Genomic DNA, 15,541 nt, shown 5'->3' on the forward strand with positions numbered 1-15,541 from the left:
TGGGAGAGAATAAATTGCTGTTCCACTGGCAGTCTTTTCTTATTATAATTAAATCACAATCGGAACTCTGACAAGCCTGCCAGAATGAGCAAGATTACATTGAAATTTAGGCAATAAAACAGTAATTTCCTAATTTCGACTCCTGACATATATATATATATATATATGAAGTATCCTGTATTTTCAGCAGCTGTGCTTTGGAAAGCTTATGGGCGAAATCAATATTTTGCTTTCACATATAGATTAAAAACAAAAACAACAAAAAATGGCCATTTACCCAGGGTCAGTTGTAGGATTTTTCAGTACCGGGGCAAGTTAAGTTCTGCATCTCTCTCCATCCCGGCTCTGCTTCCCAAATCAACCGGGGCCATCCACACAGCCTCTAAGCCTCCACCTTCTTCTCTAGCCCTGGCTTGCCTGCCTAGTTCTGCCCTTTCTGTTGCTGAATTCCAAGCTGGCAGTTTTGCTGACAGAAGGGAAGGGTGTGTGTGTGTGTGTGTGCGCGCGTGTGTGTTTTATCTTGTGGTTACCACCCAATTTCAGGATGCTTATTCTACCACCACACACACGTGAACTCATGCACACGCATACCGTAGCTATTTATTTATTTTATAACAAATACTTGTATTGTCGTTATTCATAATTAAAAAAAAAAAATCAGGGCGGTTTGCAACAGTTATACATAAAGCCATAAATAAAAATGTTAAAATGAGAAATCAGATAATTCTTATTATGGACTTCCCCAGCTGCAAAGGCAGAGAAGGCCTTTATTTAACATGTTGGCATCCCACCTTTCTTCCAAGTTGGGATTCAAAGCATTTGAAAAGCATCATTTTGAAATATCAAGTAATAAGAACAAACTAGTAGTGAAAGTACAACAAAACACATTTAGAACCAGCATTAAAATTCTGTTGTGGGCGACATCATCACTATTCTGCCTTGCTCAGACCCCACCTGGAATACTGTCTTCAGTTCTGGGCGCCACAATTTAAGAAGGATGTGGACAAGTTGGAATGTTTGCAGAGGATGGAGACAAAGATGACCAAAGGTCTGGAAACTAAGCCGTATGAGGAGTGGTTGAAGGAGCTGGGTGTGTTTAGCTTCAATCCTGGCTAGGCCCTACTCTAGAGAATGGGCAAGAGCCGGGTCTGGATTTAGGTCTGGCCAGTCACAGCTTCATATTGGCCCCAACATGTCAGTATGGGACCAGCCACTGGCAGAGGTGCCCCATGTGTCTGGGTTTTGGAAATCAAAATGCACCGAAGTAATATCCAGAATTAAAGCTGTCCAGTCGCTTAAGATCCAATTAGAAAAATGTAACAATTAAATAAGATGCCACTCGTGTAAAAGATGGGTCCCTTTCAGGCTACACCTCATAGATCAGACTGAATAAGTGGTTTCTGGTCATTGCCAAGGGGCCCAGAAATCACTTTGTATGTTTTCAGCTCAGATCATTTTGGTTGAGGGTGGCGAACTGGCAGGCTGTATACAGCTCCCAAGACATTCTTTCCCAGTGGCTCTTTACCTCCTGTTGGTCTCACAATCTTGCCTGGGTGCTTAATTATTGTGCCACATCTATGCCACATGAGGCGACAGGGTGAGATCTGCAATGGTGCTTCCTTTAGCTTTGTACCAATGAAATATTTAGTAACTGATCTCTAATGTGTTCTCAAGAGCAGCCAAAACACAAAGCTACATGATGTGCACAAAGTGTTTTGCCTACGGGGAGTGCCATAGCATATTCCCCCCCCCCCTTGCATTTATTGTTCTCCACTCCTCCTCATGTGGCACACAGGGACACTTCTTGCTGACACTTTGAAGTTAAGCTTTCATGTCTGTGTCCGTGTGTCTCCCCATCACAGCTGAGTGTGTGTTTTCGTTTTGCAGTGACTTCCGAGCCGATGCATTGCATTATTCACCGCAGAGAGGGGGCCAGTCCTTTCCCAATCAATATATCTGAGCATTTTAAAGGGACACAAGGCAGAGCATGGGTCTGCCTTTTGAAAAGAGGCTACATGTTTGTTACCCTCCAATCAATATGAAGATAGCAACCTGGAACATTTTACGCTTCCCCCTTTCTGCGGCCAGCTAACACAGCACGGGCAAATTGCATCCTAATGGGTTTCTGTTTTAAAATCAGTTTGCAAAAGTTGGCCAAGCGGCCGCTAGGAGGCGTGTCATCACCTGCTTAGCACATGATTGCAGCTCTGCCTGAAGGCAATGTTAGTTCAGTGAAGTGGGTCTTTTTCGCTGGAGAGGGGCTGTGACTGTTCCCTGTGAGAGGCTGCTTTATTTAGCTCATCCAGATGGTTGGTATCTTTCGGGAACTGACGAAGCAAAGCATTTGCTACTTCGGCTTCCAGGGAGTAGCATCCAAAACAACACCTCTGCTGTGCTCATCCTTTTAGACCTTGTGCACTCCAAGTCAGTCCAAGGGGGTGCTATGGGGTGCGAGAGAGTAAGCGACCAGGGCCGTTCAAAAAGGAGGGGAGAGGGATTGTGTCCATGACGGCTGATCTGCCTGCACAACAGACTTCCACTGGCACAACGGAACAACTTCTCCTTCCTTCCCCCACCCCACAAACCCCACCCACAGAATCCGCCCCAGAGGATGGGGGGACCCTTCTTATCAGATTTATGGGGTGCATGGGGAGATGAGAGGAAGTCCTGTTGCATGAGTGGAACTCCGGGCAGCGTTGAGGACAGTCCTGTGTAGGAAACAAATACAAGACCGCAACACAAGCTGAATAATATTAATAAACGGCTCATCGATTTCTGGCACATCTAACCTTGTCCAGTTGTACCTGCCTTTTGCAATTAGTCTGGAACGTTGGTCACACTGACAGTGTAAGTAGCTTGGTTCCTGCGATTCACGAGATGAAGAGCTCCGTGTGACTTTTTTCTCTTTGACTGGCTCAATTTTTCACTTTTCATATTATTCTCTGGAACAGCTTGTGGTATATCTGTTAGGGTGGAACAATCCCACTCATGGAGTCCCCCTGCTGTGCTATTCAAAGCTCTGTGTTAGGTCCTCTAAGAAGTAGCTCTGACGATGAACTGTTGTGATTACCAAATCAGTTTTGTTAATGCCCAAAGTCCAGAAGGGTTGCTGTTAAATATTGTGATCAAGCATGTGAAAATTTACCGGGAAAGGACTATTTTAAGGAAATTATCCCATCCAATAGCTGCAGGTGCCCACTGCAGGGCACTTAGAATAACTAATGTATAATTTTGATTACTACATTTTGAGGCTCCGAGTGAGTCATTACCAAAAAGCTTTACTAGTAGGAGAATAGACCTTGGCAGCAAAGAATAATGTAAAATGTGTAATTTCAATTTCTGCATAACTTGAGTGTGAAAACCAGCTGACTCAGTGGTCACAGTGTTGCATCCGTTTGTGTCTTAGATTTTGCTCCGGGAAGGGTGCAAGAAGATTCTTGTTGCTGACTCGCTTTCCTTGCTGAAAAAGATGCACCGGACACAAATGAGAGGCGTCCTTGTGGATGGTATGTTCAACGCATCTCTGGAAATTTCTGAAGCATAAAATCTTCCATTGCCCGCATCCAAACTCTTTGGATTACTTCCATTTTATTAAGTTATTGACATATCCTAAAATGTAGGTTGCAGTATGTGGTTCTTAAATCTTTATTGGACTTTGAACTTTTTACCATGGGATTACCGTATTTTTCGCACCATTGGGCGCACTGGACCATAGGGCACACCCAGTTTTAAGGGGGGGGGGGGGAATCAAGAAAAAAATATTTTTCCCCCCAGCCCCAAAGAGCAGCGTACAGGCTGCACACAACCTCTCCCTGCCAGAGGGGTTGCGCGCAGCTATGGAACAAGCCAAAGCAGTGAGCGGGATGGATCCCGCTCGCTGTTTTGGCTTCCCCCTTAGCCCCGTGCAGCCTCTACCTCCTGGGAGAGGCTCCGTGGGGCTAAAGAAGCCATAGCCCCGTGCAGCCTCTCCTTGCCGGAGGGGTTGCGCGCAGCTATGGAAGAAGGCAAGGCAGCGAGTGGGATCCATCCCGCTCGCTGTTTTGCCTTCCCCTTCAGCCCCGTGCAGCCTCTCCTTGCCGGGAGAGGCTGCGTGGGGCTAAAGAAGCCATAGCCCCGTGCAGCCTCCCCTTCCTGGAGGGGTTGCGCGCAGCTATGGAAGAAGGCAAGGCAACGAGCGGGATCCATCCCGCTCACTGTTTTGGCTTCCCCTTTTGCCCCGTGCAGCCTCTCCTTGCCGGGAGACGCCGCGCAGGGCTAAAGAAGCCATAGCCTTGTGCAGCCTCTCCCTGCCGGAGGGGTTGCGCACGGCTATGGCACAAGCCTGCATTCGCTCCATAGGACGCACACACATTTCCCCTCAATTTTTGGAGGGGAAAAACTGCGTCCAATAGAGCGAAAAATACGGTACCTTTATTAGTAACAAAACACACGACAGAAAACATCTAAATACGTGTACAAATTTTCTATTGCCTTATTTAGCCTGCAAAATAGTTTTTAGGGCATATTAAAGGTATCAAGTTCTTATCCTCATGGCGTAGCAGTTAATGTGCATTGTGGAGAGTCTCTTTATTGAATATTACCTATACAGTGGGCCAGTTTTGCATGTAATGCTAAGCCAAACTATGGTTTAGCATTCATGTGTGGGTTCCTGCGAAAGAGGTTGTAGCTGCTTTGCTCCTCTGTTCCTGCTGCTGTGAGCTGAGCCATGGTTTGGCTTGGCTTGTCATCTGAACCTAGATCCAGACCTGCCACAATCCACAGTTTGTCTTTAGGTAAACAGTTTGTGGTTGGTTTGCTCGAGACAAACCATAAGCCCAGGGCTTAGCTCACTGCAGTGGGAGATCTGGGGGAGCAGTACAGCACTACAGTCTTCTCTCTGGGAACCCTTGTTCATTCATGCTAAGCCATAGTTTTGGGATGCGGGTGGCGCTGTGATCTAAACCACTGAGCCGATCGGAAGGTCGGTGGTTTGCATCCCAGCGACGGGGTGAGCTCCCATTGCTCGGTCCCTGCTCCTGCCCACCTAGCAGTTTGAAAGCAGGTCAAAGTGCAAGTAGATAAATAGGTACCGCTCTGGCGGGAAGGTAAATGGCGTTTCCGTGCGCTGCTCTGGTTTCGCCAGAAGCAGCTTAAGTCATGCTGGCCACATGACCCAGAAAAAGTGTCTGTGGACAAACGTCGGCTCCCTTGGCCAGTAAAGCGAGATGAGCGCCGCAACCCCAGAGTCGTTTGCGACTGGACTTAACTGTCAGGGGTCCTTTACCTTTTTAAGCCAAAATTTGGCTTACCATTGTGTGCAAACCATCTCATTGCGTGCAAACCTGCCTGAGATAGGTGGTATAACATTATTCAGATAAATTGTCGTGACTTGTACCTGTTCTTTTTCTTACAGAGGAGAATATATGTGAAACATGCCTTTCCCCTATACTGCCTACAGGTAGGATATTTTGTGTCCAAAATACAAAGCCCCCCAGAGAGAAGATCTCTGGCTGTTAGGGTGCTCTGAATGGGTGGTAGTTGTGGAAGATAGTGAGCAGCCCTCAGAGGCCTGTCCTCAAACTCACTTCCTGCTCCTTTCCCCTTTGCACTACTCAAAAAAATAATGGTGTTGGTAAGAAACCATTTCAGTTTTGATTTCCTGCGACCCTGTACAAGCAATCTAATTTACCTGTGCATCATGGGTGATGTGTCCTGTTTAGCTACCTGAGGTGAAATTGGAAGGTGCCACTCTGCATAGCATCCCTTACCTGGTTCATGTAGCGGCGGTGGCAGGTTCAGGTGAGGTTCCTTGCAGAGATTTGGGGAGATCTTCCCAGAAGCCACTGCTGTTACCGCCTCTGCTTCACCAGCAGCAGCAGGGCACCCATGAAGCCTGAGGTGGTTTCTTCAGCCTGCCTCATGGCTAAGCCCTGCTTGGCATGTACTACAATATACCACATACAGTAGCCACGTCTGTGTTTTTTCCCCCCTACGCAGCTTCCCTGGAAGGGACAAACTAGGTTGCTCCAGGGAGTAGAGGAATCAGCCACCAGTGGGGGTGGGATCAAAGAATTGAAGGTTTATTTCACAATAGATGCTAAGAACAGGTTTTCTAATGCAATACGATTCATGCCCTGCATCAGTTTATGTATGTGCAGCAGAATGTTGCGGATATGCTTAGAATGCAAATGACCGTCTCCAGAAATGCAGCTGTTTTATTTGAAGGATGTGTTGGGTGCTCATGGAAAGCTAGTGTTGCTCTTGAATTGTGGAGCCCTGGGTTCAAATCTCCACTTGGACATCATTCTTTTTCCTGGAGCATAGCCAGTCAAGCACTGTGTTTCTAAGAGCATGGAAACATTAAAAGAACATTTTAACATGGTCAATGTAAGGTCATGTGATGTTACCATAAAAAGGAAGGGAACACAAAATTAATTTGCCTGCCTTTTGAAAAGTGTGTGTGTGTGTGTGTCCACACACACACACAAACTTCAAAATGTCCTTGGATATTGCTGCTTAATAAGCTGCTGTATACTGAGGTAGCATCTATCTTGGTGCTTTTTATAGCCTTCAGCTCATGTATTTTGCTAATACATCATGTATTTTTCTCTCTTCTTTTGCCAGATGCATCTAAATCTTTCAGTGTAACAGTGTTTCACTGCAGGCATATGTTCCACAAAGAGTGTTTTCCTGAACTTAGCACAGTAAGTAACCAGCTTAATCTCTGTGGATTCTAGAAATTGCTATAGTCAAAGACAAAAGGACAAATAACTTATTTTTGCCGTCTGCTGAGCAGGGCAAGCATTTATCACGGATTATAAAATAATTATAGTAATTGTTCTTAGCTGGATCTCAGTAGGTGTTTAATACCAAAATATTGAGCCCATCCAAATAACCTCTTCTGCCCCTTCGCCTTACAGCACCACAGGTTTTAAAAACTGCTTCCATTAGCAAGAAACTGTGGTCTCCACTCAGCCAGATATTAAATGTAACTTTGATATCAAAGGGGAAACATTCAACTTGATTCTGACAAAAAGGAAGCATTACTTTCTTTTTATTGCAAAGATAAAGAATAATGTACGTATTTCGATATGATATTGGTGAGAGCCCCAAATATTGCTTGATGACTGCAAAGTTAAGGAGACACCTCAATCCAGGGGTCAGCAATTTTTTTCAGCAGGGGGCCGGTCTACTGTCCCTCAGACCTTGTGGGGGGCCGGACCATATTTTGAAAAAAAAAGAAAAAGAAGAAGAGGAACGAATTCCTATGCCTTACAAATAACCAACCCAGAGATGCATTTTAAATAAAAGCACACATTCTACTCATGTAAAAACACGCTGGTTCCCGGACCGTCCGCAGGCTGAATTTAGAAGGCGATTGGGCCGGATCTGGCCCCTGGGCCTTAGTTTGCCTACCCATGCCTTAACCTGTAGAACGAACTCTTATGCTACATATCAAGGTCAAAATACTTGGCAAGTGATTGAAGACATGGTATTTGGGTTGCAATCCTAGGCACACAATGACAAGCAAACTGCAATTAGTTTAAGGAAATGAGGTGAATATAAACTCTGCATTCACCATCTTGCTGAGAAGCCTGTAACATCCATTGGACAGAGAGAGAAAGAGAGAATTTACTGTTTCTTGAAAGAATTCTATCTCGTGACACATCTTGTTTTACCAATTTTGTTGTAAAATTAAATCTTTTTCCTGTTTAACTTCCATAAGTCTCCAAAGTGCTAGAGTTTTCTTTTTTTGGTGCACTGTTCCTGGAGGTGCTGCGATACCAGGTTGATGCATGGAATGGCCGGATTATCTCTTATTTCAGTTTACTAAACTGAGATTACCGTATTTTTCGCCCCATAGGGCGCACCGGCCCATAGGGCACACCTAGTTTTTTGGGGGGGGAAATAAAGAAAAAAAAAATTTATTCCCCCCCCCCCAGGCGCAGGGCTGGGGCGGGGGAAGCCTGAGCTTCCCCGAGCCCAGCCCCCAGCCCCCAGAACAGGCTTCGGGGTGCAGGCAGCTCTCCACAAGCCATGGGAGAGCTGCGCAACTTCACACAGCTCTCCCACGGCTTGCAGAGAGCCGCGCAAAGCCCGAAGCCTGGGGGCGCTGAGCTCAGCGCACCCCAGGCTTCTGGGTGCAGGCAGCTCTCCCACGGCTTGCGGATAGCTTCCTGAAGCCTGCATTCGCCCCATAGGATGCACACACATTTCCCCTTCATTTTTGGAGGGGAAAAAGTTCGTCCTATAGGGCGAAAAATACGGTGTATTGAGTGAACACAGCCAATGCTCATTTTTTGTTTAAGTATGTATGTTGCCTTTCCAGACTATGCATGTCAGGAGTTCAGCCTACACTCGAGTAGGACCCTGGTAGAGACACATGCCCAACTGGCATGTTCCCTCCCTCCTGGTTGTTCGTTCGGGAGCTTCAAAATCTTTCTTCTGCCTGAACATCACAGCGACCGATGCCAACCGACACCGTCACACTTAGGGATCCACAGAGTTTGCACAGTTGCGTAACAGACCTCAGCAACTCAGCATTTTGGCTAATCTACTTTATTTACATATAAACACACACGGAGCGCTGCAACATGGCTCCCTCTCTCTCTCTAGCATCAGACAGCAAAGAGAAAAAGGACAAAAGGCAATACAGTACTCCCACTTCATGGAACACAGTAACACAAACATCCTGTCTCCGTCACTTCCCACTCTGTGGAGTCAAAACATATACCATCATGTGAAAGACAAAAATCCCATGACTGCAATCATAGATCAGGAATTCTAACAATGCAACCCTGCTCAAGACAGCTCACATCATATAGCAAAAGAATAAAATGCAATTTTAACAGTAGCATTTTAATCTAATAGCCAGCAATAAAATAGTGAAATATTAAAACAAGAAAATGGAGCAAAACAGAATGTGTGAAACTTAACTGCGTTTTCTATAAGGCAGCAGCAGTATATCTGTTTTAAAATTATATTTACTTAACTGCCATAATCTTCTTTTTATGTGGCATGTAAGCATTATATAAATCCCTAAAAACTAATACCTTCCATAGGCCTATTGCACAGATAGGTTAGCATCCAAATAACCATGTACCGTATATACTCGAGTATAAGCCGACCCGATTATAACCCGAGGCACCTAATTTTAGCACAAAAAACTGGGAAAACTTATTGACTTGAGTATAAGCCGGTTCACCACACCACAAACCTGGTGGTGGTGGCAGCGGCGGAGGAAGAACAGGCAGCCCAAAAGGGCTGCTTTTGGGCTGCTCATTCCTCCTCCGCCGCCGCCACCAACAGCGGCAAAGGGCTCCTTTCTCGCCATTCGTCCCTCCGCCGCTGCCCGCCTCTGCAGCTCACAAGAGCAGGTATAGGAGCCACGGTTGGGAGAGGTGCAGCGCCTCCTGTGCCTGTCCTTGCGAGAGGCGGGCGGCAGCAGGACCAGTGGTGAGAAAGGGCTCCTTTCGGGCCACTCCTCCCTCCACCACCACCACCGCCCGCCTCACTTGAGTATAACCTGAGGGGGGCTTTTTCAGCATAAAAAAAATGGGCAGAAAAAGTCAACTTATATTCGAGTATATATGGTATTATGTCTGTATGCCTAAGGGATCATTGGACTTAACAGTTCTCAAACAGAAGCCACCATGGAAGCCACCTCCCAATAATACATTTGAGGGGGCAAGGCCCCTGAAAGTGAAGGGGCATTGCCATTCAAATGAGGTGTGGGTGTTGTGATCAATTATGCAGGGCGGAGCTTACCTGGGACACACACCCCCCCCGGATATTTTATTCAAGTTGGTACCACTGGAAGCTACTATGCCACACAGCAAACCACTTCCAAAACTAGGGTGTTATATGGCATGGGAGGCTGATGTTCAACGAACATTAATATAATATAGTGTTGCTTTTTACCGCTACCAACTTGGATGGCTTTGAAAGAGGATCAGACAAATCTATGGAGAATAAGGCTGTCCTTGGGGGGAAATTCTCAAAATTGCACTACTTGCACATAAGCTCTTAGGCATAGCTCTTTGGATCTTAGCCATAGCCTATTTCTTTTCGGCCATGTGCATGTATTTTGGCACAAATGTGCCTAGAAATAATATGCAATCGATTTACAAAACCACTATTGTTTTGTTTTTGTTTTCAGGATTCGTCAGTACACTTCTGTAACATCTGCAGTGCTAAACACAGAGGTCCAGGCAGTGCCATCTTGGAGATGAAAAAATAATATTCTTTGGCATGTTGAGAGTTTATATTCTTCTATGTGTGACTCCTTTAATGTGGCTCAGTGGAGCAGTGCTTCATTGTCAATATGCTACACACTGTGTGCATATGTGTATGTAACTTTGGCTGTGGATGTAGTAAGAGGGACTCTTTAAATCATCCAGCTCACTGATATTTCCTATGTGGATTTAAAGTGCTGGCAGCCAGGAAGTAATCAATGTGTTCCCTAATATACCATTGTGCAGTTCAGATGCGGTCACCTGTATGCTTGCTTAATCTCTACTAATTAATGAAAAGTAAACCTAAGTGGGGAAGTCATTGAGTTGATACGGTCTGTTTACAAAGTTAAAGCCTGTTAACAGGCTTGAAGCCGTAGCTGAAATTGCAGTTTGATCTTTGTACACGCGCGCATGAACTCTTTGGGGCTCCACATTCAGGAACATGAACACGCATGGCCTTTCCAAGATCAACTTGTGTTCTGTACCTTATCCTTTTATTCAGCGGACCTCAAAACAATTGTAATTTCTAAGATGTGAAGATGATAAAACAAAAACAAAAAAACCCTGCCAATTGAGACCAGGGCTCTACCTACTTTGAGCAGCCTATTTACTACATAAGCCAACCAAATGCCCCCAGGAAGCTGACAAACACGGCGTGAAGGCACAGCCCTCCCCTGTAGTGTGTTTCCAACACCTGTTATTCATAGGTATACTGCCTCTGGTCTTGGAGGTTCCATGTCAATCTGTCCATCTATTTGCCACGACGGCTCATACCTTTCCTGAGTTTTTCTAGGCTGCCGGTCGCTAAGCAGTCACCAAGCGCTTCCATCTCTGCACCAGAAGTACTACCCCATCCCCTAAACACCCAGTGCACCCCATTGGATGCAGTTGTTGTTTAGTTGTTTAGTCGTGTCCGACTCTTCGTGACCCCCTGGACCAGAGCACGCCAGGCACTCCTGTCTTCCACTGCCTCCCGCAGTTTGGTCAAACTCATGCTGGTAGCTTCCAGAACACTGTCCAACCATCTCGTCCTCTGTCGTCCCCTTCTCCTTGTGCCCTCCATCTTTCCCAACATCAGGGTCTTTTCCAGTGAGTCTTCTCTTCTCATGAGGTGGCCAAAGTATTGGAGCTTCAGCTTCAGGATCTGTCCTTCCAGTGAGCACTCAGGGCTGATTTCCTTAAGAATGGAGAGGTTTGATCTTCTTGCAGTCCATGGGACTCTCAAGAGTCTCCTCTAGCACCAGAATTCAAAAGCATCCATTCTTCGGCAATCAGCCTTCTTTATGGTCCAGCTCTCGCTTCCATGCATCACTACTGGGAAAACCATAGTTGGTGGGTGGAAAATATACGATGTGTATAATGTCTACAGCAGGAGATCTTTGTAAACACATTGGGAAGGCACATACGGCTCCAAAGATCCTTTTCCTGCCACCCCACATTTAGTGGGTTCTGTGCGCGCGCCAGTTCTTGGCCCTTGCATGCATCCGCATGAACCAGATAGCTGCCACAAGCAGAAGGCAAACCGTATCTGCTTCAAAGTGGGATGGTTGTGCAGTGGCTCACTTCTTTGTCATGATGCCACAACGAAGCAAAAAGCCAACGCCCTTTTCTCCAGAGGCTCTAGATTTGCAGTAGCTACATGGATGTGCTACAAAACCTTCTCTGCTCGTCCCCCACCCCCTGGCTGCTAAACAGGTTTCGTAGACCATAGCATCCTGTTAGTAAAATAAAATAAATGAAATGGGGAGAATGAAACTGTCTTTAAGTACATGTAACCACATTATTTTCCTGTGCCTCTTGCTGTTTAAACCTAAGTCTTTCTGACCCATATATTAGTACCATCATCTGGATTACATAATCCCAGATGTTTGCATATTGTTTCGTGAGCTCATCTGTCCTCTCTGAACTATATTGTGCTATATGATAGAGTCGCAGCTTTTTAAAAAAAAAAAAAAAAAGAGGAAGATTAAATCCTAGTAAAAGCTTACTTTAGCCTCGTTTTGTGGATCTGTATGATTGCAGTAGTATCTGTTTCCATAGCATCTACATGGATCCTATACAAAAATCAGTAGTGAGAAGAAAAATTTCCGTCAGTTCTTGGCATGACTAATGCTTTTGTCCATTGTGATGGTTCTCTTCATAAGTGAGCATGATGTGCGAACAATCTTGTCTGCTGCAAATAGGACCTGGTTTTTGGCATATTACATTGTTTCACCATGGTTTCTGTAATTGCCTTTTTCAGGTAATAGACAGTAGCTTGCAGCTTTGCATACCGTATTTTTCCATGTATATGACTATGCTTTTTGCTAAAAAGAAAATAGGCAAAAATTGGGTGTCCTCTTATACATGGATAGCGAATGCAGAGGGGGGACGTGTGATTGGCTGCGGCAATTGGGCAGCTGATTTGTGGCTGTAGCTAGGTGTGCAATCGGCAATGGCTGTGGCAAGTGATCGGCAGTGGTGGGCAGGCAGGTGAGCGATTGGCGGAAGTGGCCTCCCCCACCCTACCCCAAAAAGCTAAACAACTTAATTTCTTAATTTCGGGTTAAAAAAAAATAGGGGGCATCTTATACAGAGAAAGATCCAGTATGTTAGGGCAGTGGTTTTCAAACAATCCTGGGTTTCCTCTCAAGTCACAGGTTTCCCATGCCTGTTGTAAGGACAGCTCTTTACCTTCCTCAGACTTTACCTTTTCTGTCCTTATTAAGTCCTATGGACAGCTCAGTTGCTAGAGCATGAGACTCTTAATCTCAGGGCTGTGGGTTCGAGCCCCATGTTGGGTGACAGATTCCTGCATTTCAGAGGGTTGGACTAGATGACCCGCATGGTCCCTTCCGTTCCAACTCTGTCGTTCTAAGTCCTGTAGTCCTGTGCATATGTAGCTGGGTGTAAGTTCGTTGAACTTAGTGGGATTTATTTCTGAGTAGTCTTGCACTTGGTTGTACAGTGCTAAATCCTCTTGCCACGTTCAATTTTGCAAACTTTCCCCCTAGAGGTAAATTCAATTCAAATTAAGTAAGAGACAGAAATAATTCTCCCCCACCCCATAAGGCCAGTGCACTTGGAATGAAAATTTAAAGGCATGTCAATTATGTAGACTTTAATCTATTTCCCATGGTTATTGGCAGGAGATAAACCCTAAGATGGAGCTGCATCTGCTGCTAAAGCCAAATCTGACTTCAGTTGACGGATTTAAAAATAAAACCCTGAACTAACATGTACTAAGAAGAAATGTTTTTAAAGATGTCCACCCACCCGCTTCCCCCATCTCCCCAGGAAAATATTAACTGGTAAAAGTGGTTCCCAGGAGTTTGATATATTTTCCCTACCGAGAGAGAAACTTGAACCAAAAAAAACCATTGTTCCTTCTTTAATTCAAACAACTTGAAAGAATAGCTTGGGACCATCTTTGAAAGTTTAACGATCACGTGAACAGCAGAGAACCATGTCGTGTGTTATGCTGGAGACACCTCAGTTTGCCAACAAATCAACCAGCCTTGATGCACATGCCTGTATGATATTGTGTGTGTGTGTGTGTGTGTGTCGCAGTCACACTTTACATTTTTAGGTCAATCCAAAGTATACCCTCAATATTATGTGAAGCTTGTGAAATCAGGAAGATTCTGCTTTGTACAAAACTGCAAATTTTAAGTGCTGGGGATTGTACGTAACTAGAATCCTTACGCAGTGAGACACCGAGACATTGAGGTTCTGCTTCAATCCAGAAGCTGCCTTGACAGATTGTAGAAGGTCGGTTTAGTTTTTTTCTTTTATTTGCTTCTTGTTTTGTGTTGTTGAAGTCCTGCTCCCCAGTGCACTGAGAAGGATTAATGCCATGAAATACGCTTCTAGGCATGGGTCCTTCTTTGGATTGGGTTTCCATGAACGGAAATGTGTTCTGCTTCAAAAGTAAGTTGGGCTCTGGGCTGGGTGGGCATCTGTTAGATGGTTCTTTTTGGGGAGGAGGTCCTTCAGGCAGCACCATGGATGCTCCATGTTTCTCCACTCCAGTATGAATGAGGGAGAGTGGGACAGCTGAAAAATATTGGTAACTTGGAAGTAGTTTTCAATTTAAAGCTAATGGGGATTATAATGGGGATTCAATCACAAGTACATTTCCTACAGAATTTCTTTTAAAGTAAACATTCGGAAATAACAATATGTGCTAGACTCTTTTTTTAATTAAACCCTCCATTCTGCTGCAAACCGTGAATTGCTGCCAAATGTTGGTATAAATCCTTCAGAAATTACAGCATTTCCATTGCTCATTGATCCTGCCTGGCCAAGCAGCCTAGAACTGAATTTCCGCTGTTGAATTCCTGTTGAAATTATCTGTGTAAACCAGAAACTTTCCGGTGCTCATATGGGCATGATTGTCCATGTATTCTGGACCCTGCTATTATCAGATACAGTTAACTCTCATGTTTACTTTACATTATGCAGATGGACTCATAGTCTAGCCAATCTGGCAGACACTGCAGTTGGGGAGAAGGCATGCCAAATGGGAAGGACAAAAATGGGGGTGAGCTGCAATTGGATTGATGTACTTGAGTCAGAACAGTTAAATATTTTAATTAAAACATGCAGTATCTGGCTGGCTGATCTGCCCCCTTTTGGATATAGCATCATCTCTGCCTCCCCACCCAGTATTTTCAAAGCCAAATATTTATGGCTCCAAGGTTTAATTGGTAGATAAATGAACTAAAATTTCAGTTGAGTAATAAACTAAGCACCCATTTTAATAGGCGAAGTTGTGAATCAAAGGACACATTAATCTCTGAGGCATTTATTTATTTATTTGGAAGATTTATAAGCCACTAAACCTTATCAAAGACAACTCTGCTGTACAACAACAGATGAAAACAGTTCTGCAAAAAGAAATATAATATTGCATTTCTACTTCAAAACGACCTTGACAGATTAGAGAACTGGGCCAAAACAAACAAGATGAATTTTAACAGGGAGAAATGTAAAGTATTGCACTTGGGCAAAAAAAATGAGAGGCACAAATACAAGATGGGTGACACCTGGCTTGAGAGCAGTACATGTGAAAAGGATCTAGGAGTCTTGGTTGACCACAAACTTAACATGAGCCAACAGTGTGACGCGGCAGCTAAAAAAGCCAATGCAATTCTGGGCTGCATCAATAGGAGTATAGCATCTAGATCAAGGGAAGTTATAGTGCCACTGTATTCTGCTCTGGTCAGACCTCACCTGGAGTACTGTGTCCAGTTCTGGGCACCACAGTTCAAGAAGGACACTGACAAACTAGAACGTGTACAGAGGAGGGCAACCAAAATGGTCAAAGGCCTGGAAACAATGCCCTA

General features: G+C 44.8%; 1 protein-coding gene across 1 annotated transcript in view; it reads left to right on the plus strand.

Moving 5' to 3' along the window:
* The window catches only part of VPS41 (VPS41 subunit of HOPS complex), a 118,561-nt gene extending 106,360 nt beyond the window's left edge, over positions 1-12,201 (plus strand). The window contains exons 26-29 of the mRNA XM_083407025.1: positions 3,407-3,506; positions 5,393-5,437; positions 6,604-6,683; positions 10,139-12,201. Of these exons, the coding sequence (XP_083263151.1) occupies positions 3,407-3,506; positions 5,393-5,437; positions 6,604-6,683; positions 10,139-10,219 (306 nt within the window). The 3' untranslated portion in view covers positions 10,220-12,201. The remainder of the gene's footprint in view (positions 1-3,406; positions 3,507-5,392; positions 5,438-6,603; positions 6,684-10,138) is intronic.
* Positions 12,202-15,541: the final 3,340 nt, after the last annotated feature.

The sequence above is a fragment of the Podarcis tiliguerta genome (genome assembly GCF_965153285.1).
Source record: "Podarcis tiliguerta genome assembly, chromosome: 12".
Taxonomy (NCBI): domain Eukaryota; kingdom Metazoa; phylum Chordata; class Lepidosauria; order Squamata; family Lacertidae; genus Podarcis; species Podarcis tiliguerta.